This window comes from Callospermophilus lateralis, chromosome 2, assembly GCF_048772815.1.
Source record: "Callospermophilus lateralis isolate mCalLat2 chromosome 2, mCalLat2.hap1, whole genome shotgun sequence".
NCBI classification, from domain to species: domain Eukaryota; kingdom Metazoa; phylum Chordata; class Mammalia; order Rodentia; family Sciuridae; genus Callospermophilus; species Callospermophilus lateralis.
In genome coordinates, this window is record NC_135306.1 from 125,259,099 (window position 1) to 125,283,738 (window position 24,640).

The 24,640-nt window shown below is 36.0% G+C and overlaps 1 protein-coding gene across 1 annotated transcript in view; it reads left to right on the top strand.

The window, feature by feature from the left end:
* Pgr (progesterone receptor) overlaps nt 1-24,640 on the top strand; it is a 74,154-nt gene that overhangs the window by 38,227 nt on the left and 11,287 nt on the right. The window contains exon 4 of the mRNA XM_076843847.2: nt 8,280-8,585. Within this exon, the coding sequence (XP_076699962.1) occupies nt 8,280-8,585 (306 nt within the window). The remainder of the gene's footprint in view (nt 1-8,279; nt 8,586-24,640) is intronic.

The window sequence follows — 24,640 nt, forward strand, 5'->3', positions numbered from 1 at the left end:
TGACCTACTGAAGATGAGAGAGAGGGAGAGGAGAAGGAATTTGTGTTGCTTAGGATGTAGGTAGAAGAAGTGAGGTAAAGAAGCGAGGTGACAGTGAGAGGTCTACAGTACACACCACTTCCTTGACTTCCTAAATCTTCATCACAGTTTTACTAAAGCATAGAAAAACATGTGGGTTTGGCCTTCCCGCTCCTCCTAGATCTGTGCCATTGTCTTTGGGTACCTAAGACAACTGAATGGAAACCTGAGATTCTTACCTCCCTTTGGTTTCCTTTGGTTGATGACTGGTTTCTTCTGGTTGGATGGCTTTATTAATCCTTAGAGTTCAGTAACTAATCCTTGAAGTTCAGGATTTAGCTCTACCTTAATCTATTAATTTTTCTTGAAACAGAGTAAACCATTTTTGTCTGAAAATTTAAGTCTTCACATGTATTTGACATGCAGTGGGATTCTTTGAAATTTTTGTTTCACATTTTTTTTCACGTTTTTCACAATTCCTCTTCTAACTTACATATGTTTTACATCTGATTTTTGCTTTTATAGTCTCTTTTTATTATTTCTATTTTTTTTTTTTTTACTGAATTCTGATGGTATATGTTTGATACCTATTACACATTTAAATCTGGGCCACTCTGTCTTCATCTGCTATTCAACTTAGTGATTGTTAGTTGGTTTTCCTTGTCTTCTTTTCCTGATTCACCAAGCCTTATTTTGTTTAGCCCCTTATTACTTGAGCTACAAGATGTGAAATCTCAGCCATTCGGATGGATGTGGAAGAGAAGGAAACTGTGATTGGAGATATAAAAGTAGCTGTCATGGAAAGGTATTAACCACTTTGCAGGGATATGCTAATTCTAACTATTCTACTGGGAAAGATGCTAAAGTTCCTGCCCTTGATTGTGTCTTTTACTGAGGGGAAATTCCCTTTGGATTTCTTCCCAGTGTTCAGGGAACAAAAGGTCTATGGCAGGAGGCCAGGTACTTGTGAAGTCCTTGTGGCAAACAGGATTTTTCTTGCTGTACACTTATTATTTTATTCAACAAAATCACTGTATGGGTTGTGGTTTTATAATCAAGGAGCTTATGCTTTAATTGAGGACAGAGATGAACACAAAATAGACACAACATAAAATATTGTTGCCTGGTACAACACTTAACAAGTTCCCAGAACAGCATGGTATCAATATGAATGCAATGAGGGAAAGAATAGGAGCGACTGGTTATGCAGGATTATGGTGGGCCTAATAGTGCTTGATAAAGAATTTGACGTTCATTCTAAGTACAATGGAAGTCACAAAGTATTGAACAAGGACTGGCACCGTCTGATTTAGGTTTTTAAAGGCTCACTCAGTTGTGTAGAGAATGGATCGCAGAAGGTGAAAGCAGGGAACCCACCCAGGACATTTGTGATTGTTCATCTGAGATAATGATGGCCTGGATTGTGGAGGAAGAAGTGGAAATGACTTTGGTTATGTTCATAGTATTCTTTAGGAATGCTGGTGAAGTGGACATGATATAGGAGAATAAGTGATTTGGGGGCCATAGCAGGTGCATAGATCGAGTTACAAAACTAAGCTGTAATTTTGGAATCTGTGTATTAAAGTTCTGCTGTAAAAAAATTTGTGTTTCAGGAGTTTATTAGGTGGGGATGCTAAGTAGACAGTTGGGTAGTTGAGTCTAGAATTCTCAGAAATAAAAGGGGCTGGAGTTATACATTTGGTGATCTTCCTGTCGTTAATATTAAAGACCCAGGAGAAGAATCAAATACTTAGAAAGAGAAAATAGATATCTAAAAGAGCTCATGTAACTCGGTGAACTCCAAGATTTGTAAGTCAAGAAGATGAAAAAGAGCCAAGTAGATAGACTGAAGGAGTAGTGACAAGGGTGAGCTATGTGAAAGCCAAGTGAATAGTGCACAAAAAGGAAATGACCTACTCTGTCCAGTATTACAAACAGGGTGAATAAGACAAGGACTGAGAATTGACCATTGTTCTTTTGTTTTGTTTTGTTTTTGTTTTTTTGGATATGTGAAAATCATCAGTGACCTTGCTGAGAACAGTTTGTTGGAATAGGGTGAAGAATAACTGGATTGAAGCTAGAAGAATTGGAGGAGAGGGTGCACATCTCTTCACATGATAGAGAATACTCAAGATGGACTATTAGAGGATATATATGAGAACATTTTAAAGAAAAGTCCTTGAAAAATGAGAAGGAATAAGACAGTACTGAAATGAGAGTAACGAGCAGTTCCTGTATTGTAACAAGAGGAGAGGCAGAGTACAGGGTCACCCACACTAGAGATTAACTACAAAGAAAGTTTTCTTCAGATTGACCTTCTTTTCCCCTAAGCTTCCAAAGATCGATTCCTTTACTTCCATTCCTCAAAACCTCAAGTATCAGGTTGAATGACAGACAACTGTTAAGCCTCTCTGTCCATTGACTTTCTCATCACTTCATACCTATTCTTTAGCATCTCAGTTCAAATCTTCCCTCTTTCCAGCAAAACTATGGAAACTTCCATACCCGTCATCTCCTTATCAACAAATGATAAACTTATAATTATATGAAGTTCTATAGATATGTTTATTGTATTGTTTAACAGTGGTTCTTCAGTAGTAAATTTAGCAATCCCTTCTTTGAAAGGGTATCATATATAAAGTTTTTGAAATCAATAAAAGAGTCACATTGCTGTCTACCTTCCCTTTTCAATACTCTTGATGTAATATTGTTTTCAGAAGTTTTTAAATGAGATCAAAACAACAACTTCAATAACTCAGTAAATATGAGTTGGAAGTTCAGTATGATGGGCAGTTTATAAAGCTTCAGATTTTTCATTGATGAGTAGAGCAGACCTGTCTCCTGATGGGCAACTTGCTGGTGGGGGAAGCTGTAGGTAGTGAAGGGAGCAAACACAGCAACTGAGGATGCTGATGGGTAGGCACTCAGAGTGGGAGGCCAGAAGACACAATGCCACATCCTCCCATTCACTTAGCACGCATGTGTTGGGGCACTGTAAGATACTACAGACAACATGCAAAGATAATAAAGCAACACTACCTTGAATGAATGTCATGCAGAGGGCAAGGAAACTTTGACCCTTTTCTTCTCAGTATCCTTATTCCTTGGGATCTGATTTGTGCCACAAATGTGTATGTGGTGTCTAAAATTATATTTCTAACTTGAACCTCTTTTGAGCTCTAGACTAACTTAAAATTACCACCTAGAGCAGAAATACTGGAAAATAATCCTTTCTATATTCCACTCTAATGTACATCTAATGTTAGATCAGCACAGATGTACATGTAACTTTGTGGTTCACATTTCATATGATATCAAAGATAATGGTTCATAACTAGATGTTATTAAATACACAGCTAACCAAATGAATTACAGATTCATTTAATTTGCTAAGAGAAAAATCTGTGACCAGATACTAGATAATGGAAATAAGAAGGTCCAAATCATAGGCTTAACCTTGAAAGCAAGCCTCAGAAAAAGAAAACATTCTAAAGTAATGCTTTCTAAGATGTTACTTTTATGAGATGGCAGTAGGTTTTAATCAAGTGAAGAGGTAAGATATACTTGAGAAATGTTACATATTAATATTATTGTCTTAGAAATTCATAATTCATACAGTGTATTAAAGGCTGTGAGATGCACTGAGGGAAAGATATGTCTTTAATGGTGATAATCCAGCTGTGCTTATATATGGTCAGAGATGCCATTGTATGCTTAAATTGGGGGAAAAGGAGAATATATGATTAGGAACACTTATTTTTTACAAGATAATGAAAACTAACCAAAGGTATAGTTTCCTTTTTTTCCTTACTTCCTTCCAATCAAGTTCCAAAAGTACCTGACTACCATTTGTGTCTACTGTAGGCCAAGCACTCTACTATGTGGCCTTACACATCATCTTTCCTAGGCTAACCATGATATTGTAAGTTAATTATTATATACCCTAATTGAAAAAAAATGAGTAAATTGATATGTAGAAAAGTAAACTAATCTGGTCAAGTAAACTAATCTATACCAAATAAGAAGTTTTTATATGACAGGATTCATACCCAGATATGGCCAACCCCAATTTGTTTTTTTTATACTTTCATAAGCTACAGACAAAGGCATGGTTTACTATGTCTTCTACAAGTATTTTGGAAGAACAAACTGATAGTCCTGATAGGAGGTAGATGATAGATGTGGCAAGATTGTAGCAATTTAATACTTTAGGAAAACATGTATTAATAATACTATACATTTTTTAAAATTATTAAATATGATTCTCCTGGTGTGAAAAGTTCTCCTTTGATGGCCACTGCTTGATTAGCTCCCAAAGGGTCATTAGTCAATGGACTTCAGGAAATAATGGCCATTGAAAGGGGCAACCGTAGGATCTAATGGAAACCTCCAGCTTTGAAGTTAACCAATTTTCCCCCTGACTATACTATTTAATGCTACACCATTCCTTCAAGTCACTTTCTATTATAGTGCATATCTTTTATCCATAACATGTACCATTGTCTAACACTAACTCACTCTGTCTTCAAGGACCTTCTCTATCTTCTGCATCTTACCACCAGATATAAATGTCCCAAAAGGAGACACTTTGTGGTTTCTGCTGTGGTCTCAAACCTTAGTCTGTGCCTGGCACAGGAAGCCAATAAATGTTTCGTGTTTGAATAAAATAATAAATGAAGATAGCCTTTGATTAATAGCTCTTTTCTGTAATCTATCATCGTTATGAATTTGGCCAGTTAACCTCTATAATTTAATCCTTCATCTTTAAAATGCTAATCTTTATTTCAAAGGCTTAATCAATTAAATAAGGTATATAAGTGACCTAGCTCAATGTTAGTTCACTTTTTAAAAATTTTTTAATTTTTAAAATTGGAGCATTATAGTTATACATAGTAGTTGGATTCATTTGATAAAATCAAATGTGCATGGAATCTGATTTACTCCATTTCAGTCCACATTCCCCACCATTTATCCTCCCTTTCTCCCTCCTGCTATTCTCCTTCCTGTACTCTGCTGATCTTCCTTTCACTCATTATTTATTTATTTTTGATTGGTGCTTTATACATTTACCATACAGATGAAAGTCCCTCTGGTATATTTATATAATGCATATAGCATGATTTTGTTAGATTTATTCTGCATTTCCTTCCTTTCCCATCCTCCTTCCTCCCTCTTGACCTACTTTTTCCACTCCATTGATCTTTATGATATTTGACCACCCCCTGCTATTTTCCCCCTTATTTTTCTCCAGCTTCTACATATGAGAGAAAACATTTGGTCTTTGGTTTCCTAAGTCTGGCTTATTTCACTTAGCATGATGTTCTCCAGTTCCATCCATTCCCTGGCAAATGCAATGATTTCATTCTTCTTTATTGCTGAGTAAAACTCCTTTGTGTATATGTATCACATTTTCTTGATCCATTAACTATCAACAGGCATCTGAGCTGATTTCATAACTTGGCTATTGAGAATTGTGCTACTATGAACATTGAAGCAGTAATATCACTATAGTTTGCTGATTGTAGTTCTTTTGAATAAATATCAAGGAGTGGGATAACTGGGTCAAATGGTGGTTCTATTCTTAGTGTTTTGAGGAATCTCCATACTGCTTTTCCCTGACAATTTGCTGTCCTACTGACAATATATGGATGCACCACTTCCCCCACATCCTTGCCAGCTTTTGTTATCTTGCATATTCTGAATAATTGCCATTCTGACTGGAGTTAGTTCACTTTTTGACTTTGTGTTTATTGTGTATTTTCATATTTTCCCTAGCGCTTGTGAAAAGACTTGATCATAAGCAGAACTGTTAGTAAATTGCCTGAGGATTTCATTTTATTTTAGAAATACTTTCTAAAGTTTAATCAGTGTGTCAAGCATTTGCTTCTGTTTTCAAAGAGACTCCAGCATTTCATAATGTAATAAAATCCTGATGAAGAGAGCACCCTAAGGGTGTAAAACAGAGAAAGGAAGTTAAAATAAATTAGAATAAGAAGAAAAGCAAGGGAAGAATTGCTGCAGGAGGCAGGCTAGTTATGTCCACAGAGGGGTTCAGAGGGCCTCCTGGGGTGCTGCACCATTCTACACCTGGGGCTGGGAATTAGCTTTACAAAGATGTGCTTTAGCTGTGTGCTTCAATTGTGTTATGAATCACAATAAAATGGTTTGTAAATAAATTTTTTAATAGCTAAAAGATGACAATGATAATAGGACAACCGGAAGGGGTGGGTATGAGTCTTTTAATCTTTTTTTTTTTCTGTTTTTTTTTTTTTTTTAACTTCAAGCATTTAAGTTTTCAATTTGAATTACTCTACCACTAAACTATAAAATGACCTGGTTTATATAACTGAAGGAAATTTTGATTTTTTTATATTCAATCTGTATAGCCTTCTAGAAGATTTAAAGATTTGTTTTTTATAAATATAAAAGCAGTACATCTTAAATGTAAGTGCTAAATTTGACTTTTCTTTAGAATCCAACTTTCTGATTTAAATTACACTTAGGACATTAAATACTAAGCATTTCATTATTATGAATAAAATGCAGAATATAAAGAAAAAAACAAATTGGAAGGAAAAACAGTGTTTGATTTCAGGTGGGTATGTTATGTTTTCTGTTAATCATATTATTTGGGGATTGGAACCAACCTTAAAAATTACTGAATTCAAATTTTGTGCTTTTTCCTTCAGTCTCTTGCCTAAACTCTCTGCCAGAATCTTACCAAATAAAAATGCAGCCCATGGCTGAAATATCAGTGAAGGATTGGGGTTTAGGAGCCACATAATCTGAGATCTACTACTCTGTGCAAGACGTCGTCACCACTTTTCCTTTTCCTACTCTACAAATGGAGTTAATTATTCTTACCTTGCAAGACTGTTATAAGGCTTAAAAGATACACATATAAAATTTTTAGCATCCACTAGTAAATGCTCCCTTCATAAATATTATTTCCCTTTCCTCGAGCGACCCATTCCTTCCCCAGGGAACCCATTTGAACTCTGTTTACAGTTCTGAATTCTTTTTGCATATTGATCCTGACAATTGTTCCCCTATTACCTAAAAGTTATAGCTCAACTCTTTAGAGCTTTATAAAGCAAGTAGAATCGTTTATCTTTATGATAATACCTGAACTCAAAAATCACAAAGACCCATGTTTACCTAGCCCAGCAAGTAGCTTACTTAACTGGGTAGAGTGGTGGTAAAACTTCAACTAACCACTGGGCCTATGGTGGTGGGAACTGGGCAGACTGGAATGCCCATGCCTCTTCTAAAAGCAGCAGATGAAACAGCTTTAACAGATTGCTGCCACCTAACTAATTCAAGGATGTTTTTATAACTCTGGCCAGCATTGTATGAGCCAAACAAAACATGTCTGTGAGCCAGACCAGGTCTAGATTATTGTAAGCAGTCAGCAAGCAGCACGTTGCTTCACACTGGTAGGCAGCTCATGCATGGCACAGAGCAGGTGGGGGGCTAAACAACATATGCCTTCAGGTCTTCGTGACTTTCTCTAATTCATGCTAGGACATTTGTGAAGTAGCAGCAGCTGGGATCAGCATCATGATCTCCTTCAATCTGTCCTAATGAGGCAAATTCTACTCATCTCACCATCAGGCATTTTGTTCTTCCTAACACTCTACAATTAATCAAAGTAGGGATCCTGGAAATTGCTTAGAAATGCAAATGTGTCTGACCAGCATGGACTGCAAGGTGCAGACTGCATCTTCCCTTAATTTAGAAAAGGTGTTCTTAATTTTGGTACCTTCCGTCTCAGAATAGTCCATGCTTTGATTTCAGTACATCTATGAACCTGCTAAACGTGAATAAAAATTTTTGTGAGGTTTGCATATATGCATATATTTTAAAAATTTCTTAAAATAATAAAATCCCAACAACTCCCAACAACTTCTATGAACTATACTTCAATTAATGTAGTCTGTAGCATTAGCTTTTGGGAGACAGTCCTGTCAGAAGAATAGTGAGGGTATTTTCTACTAAAAGCTACTTGTCTTTTCATGTCTTTTTTCACACAGAGCTTCATAACCCTCTGCTGGATTCTCGTGTAATTACCCATAACCCACTAACCCAATGAACACTCATGTCATTTAATTCAAATCTAAGATGTAACATTGGATTTTATTTTATTTTACTGGATTGATGCTAAAATCCATAATGCTGTGATTCTACAGCTTAAGAAAATCATTATACTGCAGATATTTAGTTAGTATGTATTTATATGTCCTTCTTTGTTCTTCTCATAGGTCGAAAGTTTAAAAAATTCAATAAAGTCAGAGTTATGAGAGCACTGGATGGTGTTGCTCTCTCTCAGCCAGTGGGCATTTCGAATGAAAGCCAAGCCCTAAGCCAGAGAATCACTTTTTCACCAAGTCAAGATATACATTTGATACCCTCACTGATCAGCCTGTTGATGAACATTGAACCAGATGTGGTCTATGCAGGACATGACAACACGAAACCAGACACCTCCAGCTCTTTGCTGACCAGTCTTAATCAACTATGTGAAAGGCAACTTCTTACAGTAGTCAAGTGGTCTAAATCACTACCAGGTAATCATAATTTATATGTATTATCAGGCATTAAAATTTTTACGGTTAATTAACTGCACAGACTGTTTACTAAACTATAATAGCATGTTAAAATATGTTTCAGTGGCTCAAAATATTTGTTAAATATTATATATGTGCTATAGAAACATAAAAGTAGAGAAAATGTTGAATCCTGTTGATAAATTAAGAATTTTATACATGAAACAGGTAAGGAACAGTATATTTTTGTTATAGTTCAGGAAAATACATGTTGACTATCTTTTTTTTTTTTTTAAATTCTAAACCCTAATTGAATTAACTTCATTTGGTGGAAAATAAAATGGAACACATTTACTCATATAACAAATCAAAATAGCATTCAGAGTATAGTAAGCTGTCAAGTCAATTAACAAAACAAAATTAACAAACATAAAAAGAAATGAACTTCCAATCACTATTTCCTCTAATTCATGTAGGAATAAAGGAGGAATTGCCCAGCAGCATAGAGAACTGGATTGTATCATTTTGAAAGTATTTCAGTCACTTTCTAGCTGTCTTTGCTCCCTCAGCATAGCTCCATAGGAGCCAAGAGGGTTGAAAGAATAACAAGGACAAAAATTCTCATTTGATTAAATCTTAGACTGCAGAGCCAGAAGACTTGTAGCAATTGCTATGGAGGCGTTAATCTCTGATTAGAAACAGAACACTTTTTCCAAAAACTATATGCTCTTCACTTCACATTATACTTCCTTAGAACAATTTGTTTTTCTAATATCTGACCAAGAATGAAACATATTATGTCCTTTTTGTCCCCAAGAAAATTCAATAGCTTTTTTTAAAATAATTTCTTCCCAATTTGCCTTAATATATTTCTCAGTTATTATTCTACCTGAAAGATTTGAAATATAATACATGAATTGTATTGAACATTCAAGGTTACATGAAACAGAAAAATAGATTCCTGTTTGTTGAATCTTTAAAAAAATATGTATCAAGCAAAGCTAATAAAATTCAGTATTCTAACAAAATGATGTAATTTTAAAGAAAAATCAAAATGTCAGGTTCTTGTTAGCTTCATTGTAGATGAAAGGCCTTGAACCGGTAATATTTATCCAATTAGAAAAGTTTTGAAAACTTAGAACTTACTGTAATAAGATTATGGAATTCAATAAATCTTTGCTGAGCAAAATGTCATAATACATTGATAAAATTGCTTAAAGATATGTGTTTTAAAATGCTTTTAGTTTTTCTGTTTTTCTATTATTTGGGAATGGTGATTTCTTTGATATTTGCCAATATACAATACATTCCTTTTGTTTATATTTTGGAATTTCTTCAATATTTAAAAATATTCTATCATTGATGCCATAAAAATAAATAAATAGGAAGAATATCAGTGAAGAGAGCGGTCGGGGGAGGGAGGAAGGGAGAGATGGGAAGTTTTGGGGATTGAAATGAAGCAAATTATGTTATATGCATTTATGAGCATTCAAATTGAAATTAACTGTTATGTATAACTATAATGCACTAATGAAAATATTTTTAAAAGATTCTACCATCAGCTGGAAGATTTAGAAAATAATCATAATTTAAAAGATAATTTATTTACTTTTGATTAAAACTAAGTAAGCTTTTTAGTTGAAACAGATAACTACCAGGAAATTTTGACTTGTACACAATATCAAAAAAGAATGAAAGAAAAGTTTTAAATTGAATTTGATGGCAACTTTTTTAATGTTTCAAAATATAATTTACATGTAGCAAATCTGAATGATTGCAATACCATTATTATAATACTGTTTTCATTAACTATAAACAAGGAAATCATTGACATAATCAAAATATTATGCAGTCTGTGGTCTTTTTAAACCACATTTGGAAAGACTGCTTGCTGGGAATAGCATTACTGAATGAATAGTGAAAGTGGTTGACAAATAAAAGTGACTATATTGACTTCTGAAAAAGGACTGTAATCTGGTATTATTTGCTACTCCAAACTGATTTCAGTTGATATTAATCAAGGTTGCAGTTTTTATTCACTGACTCACTTCATACATGTTGCTTACACACCTCCAGTGTGCAAGAGACAACAATTAAATAATGGTGCAATGCTTTCTAGCTTTTAGCTGTCAGTTTTGCACAAAAATTTATTTTATCCATTTTTTCATGTGTAGTAAGACTAGAAGGTCGATGGAAGATGGACTTTTGTTAATGGGTCTTTTATAATAAGTCATAACTTACTTATTTACAGTGCAATATGTATGCATTACATGCAGGCGTGTGTCTGTTAGTGTGTGTGTGTACACGCGCGCACACACACACACACACACACACACACACACACACCAGATGTTAGAAAAACATGTTAACAGATCAGGTCATTCTTTCCTAAGAGGAAAGTATATTTGGGATATCAGATTAAGATCAGATGCAGAATGATCTTCAGAACAAAGATCATTGCACTCATGAGTGCCCCTAGGTATAAATCTGCAGGTGCCCAGAGGATTCTTATTGCCTAATCAAAGCTTCCTCATTGCTTCTTTGTCTATATTCTGTTGTCTATATTTTACCTTTTGATCTTAAGCAAGGTTACAATAACCATAGCTTATCTTACTTCTCTCTACTAGTATTTCAGAGGTATACTTCTTCTATTCAATGGAGACTTGGAAGATGCTCTAGCCTCCTGACAGCATATTTACAAACCATCTTTTAGAATATATTGCTTCTGACATTTAGAACTTGTATATGAATGATTTTACATTACCTTCAGTTTTGGTGATTAGTCTCTTCTAATTTACAGTTTGAAAGAACACATTATCTGTAAAATTTTAAAAATGAATATGAGAGGGCTGGGGTTGTGGCTCAGTGGTAGAGCGCTTGCCTTGCATGTGTGAGGCACTGAGCTCAATCCTCAGCACCACATAAAAGAATAAATAAATAGTTATTTTTAAAAATGAATATGAGATATTTCTGCTACTAGGAAATTTTCTATCCAATGAGAGAAATAAGACATTAGACAGTGTAGGTACAGATGACATAAAATACAGATATAAAGAAAGTAGGCACAGAAAACACTTTGACAGGCACTAGAGAAATGAGAAACCATAGTTCAGTTTATTTTGATTAGAAGAGGAAGTCATCACCAGTATTAAGAGTAATTGTAATGCACCAATAAAAAATTTAAAAATGAATAGATAGCTGGCCATGGTTTCACATACCTGTAATCCTAGCAACTCAGGAGGCTGATGCAGGGGGATTGCAAATTCAAAAGTAGTCTCAGCAACTTAGTATGGCCCTAAGAAATTCAGTGAGACCCGTCTCTAAATAAAATACAAAAAAGGGCTGGGAATGTAGTTTAGTGGTTATGTGCCCCTGAGTTCAAACCCAGTACCAAGAAAGAAAAAGAAAGAAAGAAAGAAAGAAAGAAAGAGAGAGGGAGGGAGGGAGGGAGGGAGAGAGAGAAAGAGAGAGAGAGAGAGAGAAACCTGAAAGAAAGAAACTTTCCAGATAGAAAGATAAGTGTGGTTGATGGCATAAAAATAGAAAGCATGAGACATACTTGGTGAATAATGAATGAAATCAGAATAACTCAGTGGTTTCCAATCTTTTCAAATGCAAGGCTCACTTCTAATAACATTAAAATATTCATTCATTCATAGGATCTTTTATACACACACACACACACACATACACACACACACATATATATATATGTGGTGCTGGGGATTGAACTCATGGCTTTGTGCATGCAAGGCAAGTACTCTATCAACTGAAATATAATTCCAGCCCTTGATTTTTTTTCATTTTTCATTTTTTAATTTGTTTTAATTAGTTATACATGACAGTAGAATGCATTTATGCACTTTGATATATCATACACAGATGGGATATAATTTTCCATTTTTCTGAGTGTACATATTGTAGAATCACACTGGTCATGTATATATATAAAAAACAATAATGTCATAATGTCTGTTTTATTCTACTATCCTTCCTATTGTCACATTCTCCTCTCCTCCCCTCACTTCCCTCTACCTAATCTAAGGTAACTGTATTCTTCTCTAGTGCCCCCCCACCCTGTTGTGAATTAGCATCTGCATATTAGAGAAAACATTTGGCCTTTAGTTTTTTAGGATAAGCTTATTTTGCTTAGCATGATATTCTCCAACTCCATCCATTTACTGGCAAATGCCATAATTTCATTCTTCTTTAAAGCTGTGCTATGCATAGGATCTTAATTTAAGTTTTTAGTAGCTGCTAATTGAGAAAACACATTTTGTATGCAAATGTTAAAACATTACCACAATTAATATGGACCTTCTGGGGGTTTCATCACACAAGTATCAAGAAACCACTAATAATAAATTGATATTGAAGTGAGTAGTGGAAAGTAAACTTAGAGGTATGAGTTGTAGGCTGATCAAGGAGGGTGTTGAAAGTCAGGGTAGACTTTAGAAACTAAATTGGTAGATATTTATTACCCAGTTTCTCTTTGAATAGTCTTCATTTTGTATGTCAACAGAGAAGGCTGGGGAAGACCTTTCCTTTTTATAAATTTTGCCTTGATAACTTCCATTTGGTGAAATATCTATTCAGGTCAATGTTTTCACATTTTAAATATTGTATTTTTGACACCTCTCTTTTTTCTTGGTTTCAATTAGCCAGAATATTTAAAGTTTTATTATCAGAAGACTGAAACAGTACTTTGTCTTGCTTTCTGATTTGACACATGCCAAAACATCTCTTGAGTCATTGGTAGTCATTTTATCTGTGATAAAGGAAGGATTTTTTTTTCCTTTCTTCCTAAATCAAATGAGTACATTGAATTATTACCTTTTAAAAATGTGATGAGAGAGAAATGAAAGTGACTTACTAGGAGAAAAGTTAGGTGATAAAGGGCTTTTATGAAGGCCTTCATAAATGATTTTTCAAAAACCCCATTCTGAAATTACTATTTTCAATGTTGGACAAAAATTTTTACTTGTAAAATAAATGAATATTTTCAACTCTTAACATGCCTCATGTGTCAGAGGGTTTGTTGGCAAAGTAATCATTTAGTGCTGAAACTCTTTCTTTGCATTTATCACTTTCTTTTCAGGTAGATATGTTTTGTTCCAATTGCACATTGTTTGACTCCTTATGTACATGCTTTTCCACCCACACCATATGTTCGGCATGTCAGAGTTCTGTTCTTTGTTCCAGTAGTTTCTTAGTCTGCATGGCCTGGGTGAGCTCATTCTTAGCCCTGTCTTTTACTGGCTTTATACTCTAGTGCTGTACTATTAATATACACATCAGCCCACACCCCCTACTAAGCTACTGGACCAAATATTTCAAGTGCTTACTCTACATCTCCCACCCAGACGAATTTCCAAGTCAGCATGACCTTCTACTCCATAAACCTAAATCCTCTTTGTTTAACTTGACATGACAATTCAGCCAGAATCTTTAATAGCATTTTTAACTTACTTTCTTCTTCAACCCTTGTCTAGGGTACTCGTCAAAGTCTCTCAGCTGTACTTATAAATACATGACTCATTATTCATCCTATTTCCGTTGCTCCTGCCCAGACTTAGTTTGGTTGTCATCCTTGATTTTTGACCCTCTAACAATTCTCTATTGTACCTTAAGAATCCTCTTTCTTAAGCAATTATAATCAGTTATGTTTTTCCTTTTCTTTTCAAAGTAAAGTCCAAACTCGTTAGCCTTAACACCCAAGGCCCTTTGGGGTCTTGCTCCTGATTTTTGCAACAATATCTCTCACCATTCCTTTCTTCAAACAACTCTAAATCCAGTTTTCAAAATGCCCTTTTCTCCGTTTCCTGCTTTTTGCTCAGTTTTCCCTTCTTGGAGGCCTGTCTGTTCTCTTGCATCTTCCCCTGGCTGGCCCCTAACGAGCTATCAAGAATCACCTTATCCAGCACTTCCTTGGGAAGATTCCACTGACTCTCTCATGTCCACCTTGCATTTGTCAACCATAACACTATCACTCTGAGTTAAAATTGTGTTCTGCTTTTCTGTCTGTCCCACCAGAATGTAAGTGTTAAAGGCAGAAAAGGAATCTTTGTAATCTTTATGCTTAGTTGTGAGCATAATGCTTCACTTCAACTAAGTGTTTAAAAATGACTTATAGAAATTTAAAGTATGGAATTCATACAAAAAGAACTATTCTGCCTTAGATCATTAAAACATCAAATCATGTTCATAAGTCATCAAACATGTGGTGATTACATGCATTATAGTGAAGCTACTCTATGCTCCTCAAAGTTCATAATTGTGTATGAAAATTTGTACCTTGTGTCTATAGGTGCTCAGGTAGAGAAGGTACAGAAACATAACCCATAGGTAATTTACCAGAAATTATCTCAGAGAACCTAGCAGATCATACAAGCATCTCTTTACTATATATGTCTTTTAATTTGTTTTAAGCATTAATAATTGCATTTTTCAGGAATTATCAGGTAAGTCACTTGAAGGGAAAAGGTATTTTTTATACCACTTGTTAAACACAATTAACAATCATTCATCACATCTCTGTGTGAAGACGTTCCATTTGGATATCAGCTCAAATGTACTGTTTGCCAGATCAATATCACCACTAGGAATTTTTTCTCAGCATTCCCATCTTTATTTCAGTATAAGGTGATGGAATTATATTACAGTCATTGAAGGAAAAAACACTGCACTTCTGTACTAAGCATGTTCCAGTTGGTTTAACCTTGTGCATTTATCACAGAGAAGCCCTCTGAAGGTGGAGAAAATATAGATTATCTGAGTTCCATTCTATTAGAAGGAAATGTGATTTTTGTTATAGATATTGGGAACTGGGTAAGTTTTAAAGTATTTCAACAAAATCACACTTTTTTAATATAATAAAACTGTCTCTTCATTTCAAGACATTAATAACCCCAAAATGCAAATACAAAAAGATGAAGAGTGAGGAGAAGTGAATATAATCATGTAAATATAAACAGAATTTCTGTTTTTAATAAAAGAATAAATGAATTACCTATTAATTTGGTAAAGATGTTAAAACCACTCAGAGGTTAGCAAAAAACAAAGACCTAAAGTGAAAAAATACAGCATAGTAATGCCAGATATTTATTACAAAGCACTTTCTTTAGAAAGTTATAAAAGTGACCAAGAAAAGTATAGAGACAAATAAATATATTCTTTTTTTTAAACATCAGAAATTTATTTGTTGCTCAAAACACTACATTGATCTTGACATATCATATATCATACATTTGATTCAAGTGGGGTATGAATTCTTATTATTCCCCCATGTACAGATTGCAGAATCACGTTGATTATACAGCCTCGTTTATACATACTGCCAAACAAGTGTCTGTTGTATTCTGCTGCCCTTCCTATCCCTTTCCTATCCCCCCTCCCCCCTCCTCCCTCCTCCCCTCCCCCCTCCTCCCTCCTCCCCTCCCTTCCCTCTACCCCATCTACCAAAATTCATTTCTCTCACTCTCATTTTTTTTTCTCCTCTTCCCCTCACATCATCTTATATGTATTTCTGTATAACAATGCGGGTCTCCTTCCCTCTTCCATGCAATTCCCCCTCTCTCTCCCATTCCCTCCCACCTCTCATCCCTGTTTGATGGTAATCTTCTTCTCATGCTCTTCCTCCCTGCTCTGTTTTGAGTTGCCCCCCCTTATATCAAAGAAGACATTCGGCATTTGTTTTTAAGGGATTGGCTGACTTCACTTAGCATAATCTGCTCTAATGCCATCCATTTCCCTGCAAATGCCATGATTTTGTTGTTTTTTATTGCTGAATAATATTCCATTCTGTATATATGCCACATTTTTTTAATCCATTCATCTGTTGAAGGGCATCTAGGTTGGTTCCACAGTCTAGCTATTGTGAATTGTGCTGCTATGAACATTGATGACGCTGTATCCCTGTAATATGCTCTTTGTAGGTCTTTTGGGAATAGTCCGAGAAGGGGAATAGCTGGGTCGAATGGTGGTTCCATTCCCAGCTTTCCGAGGAATCTCCATACTGATTTCCAAATTGGTTGCACCAGTTTACAGTCCCACCAGCAATGCACCAGAGTACCCTTTTCCCCGCATCCTCGCCAGCACTTGTTGTATGACATCATAATTGCTGCCTTTCTTATTGGGGTGAGATGGTACCTTAGAGTGGTTTTAACTTGCATTTCTCTGATTGCTAGCGATGGTGAGCATTTTTTCATGTATTTGCTGATTGATTGTATATCCTCCTCTGAGAAGTGTCTGTTCAAATCCTTGGCCCATTTGTTGATTGGGTTGTTTGTTTTCTTATTGTTTAATTTTTTGAGTTCTTTGTATACTCTAGAGATTAGGGCTCTATCTGATGTGTGAGGGGTAAAAATTTGTTCCCAGGATGTAGGCTCCCTATTTACCTCTCTTATTGTTTCTCTTGCCGTGAAAAAACTCTTTAGTTTGAGTAAGTCCCATTTGTTGATTCTTGATTTTAACTCTTGAGCTACAGGTGTCCTATTAAGAAATTTGGAGCCCGCCCCCATGAGGTGGAGATTAGAGCCAACTGTTTCTTCTATTAGACGCAGAGTTTCTGGTTTGATTCCTATCTCCTTAATCCATTTTGAGTTAACATTTGGGCATGGTGAGAGACAGAGATTCAATTTCATTTTGTTGCATATGGCTTTCCAGTTCTCCCAGCACCATTTGTTGAAGATGCTATCATTTCTTCATTGCATGCTTTTATCACCTTTGTCTAATATAAGGTAGTTGTAATTTTGTGGACTGGTTTCTGTGTCCTCTATTATGTACCATTGGTCTACCTGCCTGTTTTGGTACCAGTACCATGCTGTTTTTGTTACTATTGCTCTGTAGTATAGTTTAAAATCTGGTATTGCTGTACCACCTGATTCACTCTTCCTGCTTAGGATTGCTTTTGCTATTCTGGGTCTCCTGGTTTTCCAGATGAATTTCATGAGTGTTTTTTCTATTTCGGTGAGAAATATTGTTGGGATTTTGATTGGCATTGCATTGGATTTGTCACTGATATACAGGAATGCCTTTGATTTATACGTGTTGATTTTATATCCTGCCACTTTGCTGAATTCATTAACTAGCTCTAGAAGTTTCTGGGTAGAACCTTTTGGGTCTGCTAGGTATAGGATCATGTCATCCGCAAACAGTGCTAATTTAAGTTCCTCTTTTCCTATCTTTATTTCAGCTCTGATTTTAATTATTTCTTGTCTTCTACTACATTTGCTGTTGTTTTGCTCTTCTTTTTCTAGGATTTTGAGATGAAGTGTGAGATAATTTATTTGTTGTTTTTTTCTTTTTTTTGTGGAATGAACTCCAAGCAATAAATTTTCCTCTTAAAACTGCTTTCATTGTGTCCCATAGAATCCGATATGTTGTGTCTGTGTTTTCATTTATCTCTAAGAATTTTTTGATTTCCTCCTTTATGTCTTCTGTAACCCATTGATCATTCAGTAACATATTGTTAATTCTCCAAGTGATGCAGGATTTTTCCTTCCTTCTTTTATTGTTGATTTCCATCTTCATTCCATTATGGTCGGATAGGGTGCATGTTATTATCTCCACTCCTTCATAATTTCTAAGAGTTGCCCTATGGCATAATATATGGTCTATTTTTGAGAAGGTTCCATGTGCTGCTGAGAAAAAAGTATATTCACTTGATGATGGTTGATATATTCTATATATGTCGGTTAAGTAAAGATTATTGATTGTGTTATTGAGTTCTATGGTTTCTTTATTCAACTTTTGTTTGGAAGATCTGTCCAATGGTGAGAGAGGTGTGTTGAAGTCCCACATCATTATTGTGTTGTGATCTATTTGTCTCTTGAACTTGAGGAGAGTTTGTTTTAAGAACATAGCTGTGCCGTTGTTTGGTGCATAAATATTGATAATTGTTATGTCTTGTTGGTGAATGGTTCCCTTTAACAGTATGTAGTGTCCTTCTTTATCCCTTTTGATTAACTTAAGCTTGAAGTTAATTTTATTCGATATGAGTATGGTCACTCCTGCTTGCTTCCGAGGACCATGTGAATGGTATCATTTTTCCCAGCCTTTCACCTTCAGCCTGTGTATATCTTTTCCTATCAGATGAGTCTCCTGAAGGCAGCATATTGTTGGGTCTGTTTTTTTAATCCAGGTTACTAGCCTGTGTCGCTTAATTGGTGAGTTTAAGCCATTAACGTTTAGGGTTACTATTGATATATGGTTTGTACTTCCAGACATGTTTATTTATTTATTTATTTATTTTAATTTGGCTTGTTTTCCTCTTTGATTATTTTTCTTCCTTTACTGAGTTGCTTCGTACTGTTGGTTTTGGAAGTTGTTTTTCATTTCCTCTTCTTGTAGAGTTTTTCCCAAAATGCTTTGCAGTGCTGGTTTTCTGGCTGCGAATTCTTTTAACTTTTGTTTATCATGAAAGATTTTAATGTAATTGTTAAACCTGAAGCTTAGTTTTGGTGGATACAATATTCTTGGTTGGAATCCATTATTTTTCAGCATTTGATATACGTTGTTCCAGGATCTTCTCGCTTTCAGCGTTTGTGATGAAAAATCAGCCGTTAACCTAATTGGTTTACCCTTGAATGTAATCTGCCTCCTTTCTCTTGTAGCTTTTAATATTCTCTCTTTGTTCTGTATGTTGGATAACTTCATAATAATGTGTCTTGGAGTTGGTCTATTATGTTTGGGGTCCTGTAGGCTTCCATGATTTGGCAATCCGTTCCATTTTTCATATCTGGAATGTTTTCTAAAATTATTTCATTCAACAGATTGCTCATTCATTTGGTTTGAACCTCTATACTTTCCTCTATCCCTATGACTCTTAAGTTTGTTTTTTTTATGATATCATATATCTCTTGGATGTTTTGCTCGTGGTTTCTTACCAGCCTTTCTGTGTTGACTAGACTCTTTTCCAGTTGATATACTTTGTCTTCATTATCTGATGTTCTGACTTCTACTTGATCTAGTCTACTTATAATACTCTCATTAGAGTTTTTGATTTGGTTTATGGTTTCCTGCATTTCTAGGATTACTGTTTGATTTTTTTTAAATCTCTATCTCCTGGTAGAGTTGATTTTTTGCTTCTTGAATCTGCTTATGTAATTCTTTTTCAAAGTATTCTTTCATTGTTTGGATTTGCTGTTTAATGACTTCTTTAAGATTCCATTCCATCTGAGTCAGGTATGCCTTGAGTTCTTTATCTGACCATTTTTCTGATGCCTCTAGATTCTCCTGTAAATTTAAGCTATCTTGCATTGTTTATAATCCTTTTTTCCCTTGTTTTTTCATGGTGCTCACGTTACTTTCCAACTCTATTTGACTGCTGTGTTTCTGTTTTCTCCTATAAATTTGTTTTTTTTTTTATCTCTTTGTAATCTCTCTTTTGTGATGGGAGTCTATGTCTGGAGATGCTGGGCTTTATTATAATTTAAAGCAAATTCATTTATTTCATAAAAGGCATATGGATTCTGAATGCATATAGCGATCCGTGGTTTGGTCTTAAGACTTTATGTTTAGGTCAGTTGCTGAGATGGTATGGAGGTTGGTATGTCTTAGCTACTTTGGAAGATTGCTCTACTGAAGGGGGATATTAACAGGCGAATGGACCAGGGTTTTAGGTGGTGGCTAGGGACTTAGGAGCCCTATATACAGCCTCGAAACATTCACCTATTTGCAATAAGAAAATTACACGTAATGAAAGTTGTAATGCTTGTGATGAACGGTAGGGGAAGGGGAAGGAAGAAGTCCTTAAGGAGAAAGAGGGAGAACAAAATAGGTAGAATACAAGAAAATGGTAAGAAAAATAAAAATTGAGAAGAGACAATAAAAAAAAAAAGATAAATGCTGTCTTAGAGTTCTGTTTTCTTCTCTTCCAGTAGGTGGAGCTGTGCCCTCCTAGCCGAGCTTCTGCCCTCCATAGGCAGGGAACAATCCCTGTGTGTTGGCTCCTCTTCCCCTACTGGGTGGCTTTCCAATCCTGGCCCCCCAGGGCCATATCTGGTCTCTAGCCCCTTCCCCCCTTCTCCTGCCGGCCAGGCCCCACTCACTGGTGGGGTTCTCCACAGATCTAGTTACATTTGCAGCCCCCTGGGAACGACTAAGCACTCTCTCTGTTAGCCATTTGCCCAGACCCCAAGGTTGTGGAGCCGGTGATCTGGGGGCTGTCAGCTTATTTTGCCTGGTCCCTTTCGGTAGCCACGCCCCTGGGAGCTGGCGGGGTGGGGGGGCATACCTCGGCTGTCACCTCTCCTGGTAGGGGAGGTTGGAGGTCAGGTGTCCCCTCTGTTTCCCTTGGCTCCTACAGTCACGCCCTTGGATATCTGGGGATAGATTATTGAGATTTCCCGGCTGTATGGGGCTGGTGAGATGGGAGTCACACACCTGTTGAAGCTGATTTCGCTGAGAAGGGATCCCGACCACCGAACTCTGGTGACCTAGGCTCCCTTGCTGGTATGTCCTATGGGAGGGGTGAGTCTGGTGTGTCTCGGCTTCAGTTCTCGGTCTGCTGTCTCCTGGAGGCTTGGTTCATAGCATCTTCCAAGGGTCCAGCTCTTCGTTTCTCTGCCGAGATGCCTCCGTCTGTCTTTACGCCACTCACCGTCTCTGGCAATGCTGAATCGCCTGGGTCTGCAGGCTGCCAGACAGTCAGCAAGCACCTCCGCGGGGTCGCCCGTGTCTAAGCAAGCAGCTGCCTCGGGGACCCAAACTCTCCGCCTAGGTCTCACTTCAGCCGAAGTTTGCTGGGAGTTTCTCAGCAGGCAGAGTCCAATTGTTCTGAGGTCCCACTCTGTCCGCGTGGCTGAGGAGGTGGAGGGATCGCTGCCTCCCCACCCGCTGCCATGTTTCCAAATAAATATGTTCTTGGAAAGTACAGTGAACGATGTGTTAATGTTTTAATACATCTAATTAGTTTAAACTAACTCTCTACAAGACTGCCATTTTATATATTTACATACATGAAATACATAATTTTTTATATAAAATAATTTGAAATATGTTTTCTGGAAAATGTATATTCCCAATCACTTATTTTTGTCTTTTGAATTTTACTGCCATTAATAACATACTTTAGCTGTATTGTAGAGGTTGTATAATTGTTGAAAAATGTCTCCTGACACATAATTTTTATTTCATTGTGTTTTAAAATAGAGACTTCCTATTGGGCTGATTAGTGACCTTCATAGGAATATTATTCTAATAAGCAATTCTGTTATAGTAGCCATTCATAGACTAATAATAAATATCTCCATAGTTCTCCATGATATGCATAATTATCCATTTGAGTCTTATAGCAACTTATTGAATTAGTTTTAACTATCAGTGTGATTTTACCCATGAAAAAATTTAGATTCAGTCATATCAAATAACTTGCCCAAAGTGGCATTTATCAAGTGATAGAACCAAGACTTCTTTTCTCCAAAACTATTTGTAATGTAAGAAGACCAGCTACAGACAGGTTGACATTTGCTTCCCTTTAGGAAGTCTTCCTTTTCACAAGTTAGGCAGATTCATTACTATAAATTTTATCAGAGAATTAATGTTCCATTTCTGTAAATCCTGTTAAATATTCAGTTGACAGGATTTTATGTTCTAGATTTATTGTGTTGATACTCAGTTTTGTTTCTAAAAGACACATTTTATATAGACATGTACTTGAAGGTGAGTTTAAGTCACATTAAAATAAAGTACTGTGAAAACCACATGCCAAATTTTTATTGGCTGGTTATGTAGGGAGTCTTTCTGCACCTGAATAAATCAGAATTCTTGGAAGCCAACAACAACAAAACAGTTATTTATAAAAACAAACAAACAAAAGCTCTATTTAAAAAAAGCGGGGGAGGGAAATTACTGGGAGATCAATAGGCAGTCATTGAATAGAAACTAGAGAACAAACTTGGAATATGGTAGAAACTGAGGCATAAATTAGCATGACAAACACACCCTTTGTATTCCTCTATCACTTGGTGCCTCCACCAGGCACTACTGCTATCAAGATTTAATAACAATATGTTTTGTCTTTGCCTTACTAACCCTGATTTACTAATCCTGATTCAAAGTACCTTATCCAGAGGCCAGACCCAAGCCGTAAGCCCAGGGAAGCAGAGCTTTTAGCCAACTTCCTTTGTGGAAAGGTGGGACACATGCTTTCACCAAATTGCAACCAGGGTGATCTGTACTGCACAGAGGAAGAAAGGAAGGAAGTTAGACAATGAAGAGCCCATTCCCCAAGAGGAAAACTGCTGCGGTGATATCCCTAGTTGTAACATGCTCTGGAGTTCTTTGGAGTCCCAGTGAGGTTAATGAGTTCTCAAGAGAGATCATCAGCCTTCCTGATGTTCACCTGAGATGGGACCATCTTGAGTGTGTGAGAGAAGATAGCCTTCAGCTCTGACAATTCCTTGAAATGTCTAATGTAGTCAAGACATTAATTTATTTTGCTCTTAGTATCAAATAAATTAAGTTTTGATTTAATTTTACTTTTGAATTGAGTAATTTCAATGAATTGAGTGGATTTCAATGGAGTTTTTTTAGGTAAAACAGTCATTAGTCAAAGAGCTTTAAAGAAAGTGGTTGATGTTTATATCAAAACACATTTTTCTCCTAAAATTTAATAAAATATTTCATCCACTTTCTTGTTTCTACTACCATCAGATACAAATAATCTCCAAATTTATATTTCTAGCCCAGATATCGCCCTATCCTAATTCACATGCTCAACTGCTATCTAGATATTTGTGAGGTTCCTCAAACATATCCATATTTACTTTTGTCTCCCTATCCTGTTTCTTCTCCTTTATCTCAGCAATGCTGCCACCACTATAGAATTCAGGTAAAGATGCTGATAGTTGTATTTGAGTTCTTCTTCCCACTTACATACAATTAGTTGCCAAATCTCTTAGATTTTGCATTTTAAATATCTCTCTGATGTATCTCCTTCTTTCAATTCCTTCATATCAATTTAAGATAAGACTGTCATCATCTTTCATCTGATTGCCAACTGCTTTTCCTAATTCGAGTACTTGCTCCATGAATCCACTTTCCTCATAGCTACTAAGAATCTTCCTAAAACACATGTAGGCCATGTCTCTCCCATTGCTACTGATTGACATACAAGACCCTCCAAGCTTCGACTCCAGTCTACATCTCCAGAGACATCTTTGCTTCTTCCTCTCTTAAGTTCTTCAGTGCTGAACAGATGCTCTTCTTCAAAGAAATGGGAAAAGATGAAAAGAAGAACTACAACCACTAAGTCAAAACACATTTTGCCTTTTGCTGCCATTCTCTCTCTGCCACCAACACCAGACAAGGGCCTGAAAGAGGGTGAAAGATCAGAGCATTTGTGCATACACACATATGCACAACTCTAAATCACATAGATGTTTAAATTAAGATAGGATTAAAAAAATGTGAAAAGAGAACCTATAGAATCAGAAAATTTTTGCCTCCTGCACCTCAGATAGAATATTAATCTCTAGGATATACAAAGAACTAAAAATCTTAACACCACAAAACAAATAACCCAATCAATAAATGGGCAAAGGAACTGAACAGGCACTTCACAGAAAAAGAAATACAATCAGTCAACAAATATATGAAAAAATTTTCAACATCTCTAGCATTTAGGGAAATGCAAATTAAAACTACACTGAGATTCCATCTCATTCCAGTCAGAATGGCAAATATCAAGAATGCAAGTAACAATAAATATTGGTGAGGATATAGAGACAAAATTTCACTCATACATTGCTACTGGGACTGCAGATTGGTCCAACCACTCTGGAAGGTGGTATGGAGATTCCCTAGAAAAGTCAGAATGGAACCACCATTTGACCCAGTTATCCCACTCCTTGGCATATACCCAAAGGACTTAAAATCAGCAAACTACAGTGTCACTGCCACATTAATGTTTATAGCAGCTCAATTCATAATAGTTAAATTATGGAATCAGCCTAGTTACACTTCAATAGATGAATGGATAAAGAAAATGTGGTACATTTACACAATGTAATACTATTCAGCTATAAAGAAAAATGAAATTATGGCATTTGCAGGTAAATGGATGGAACTGGAGA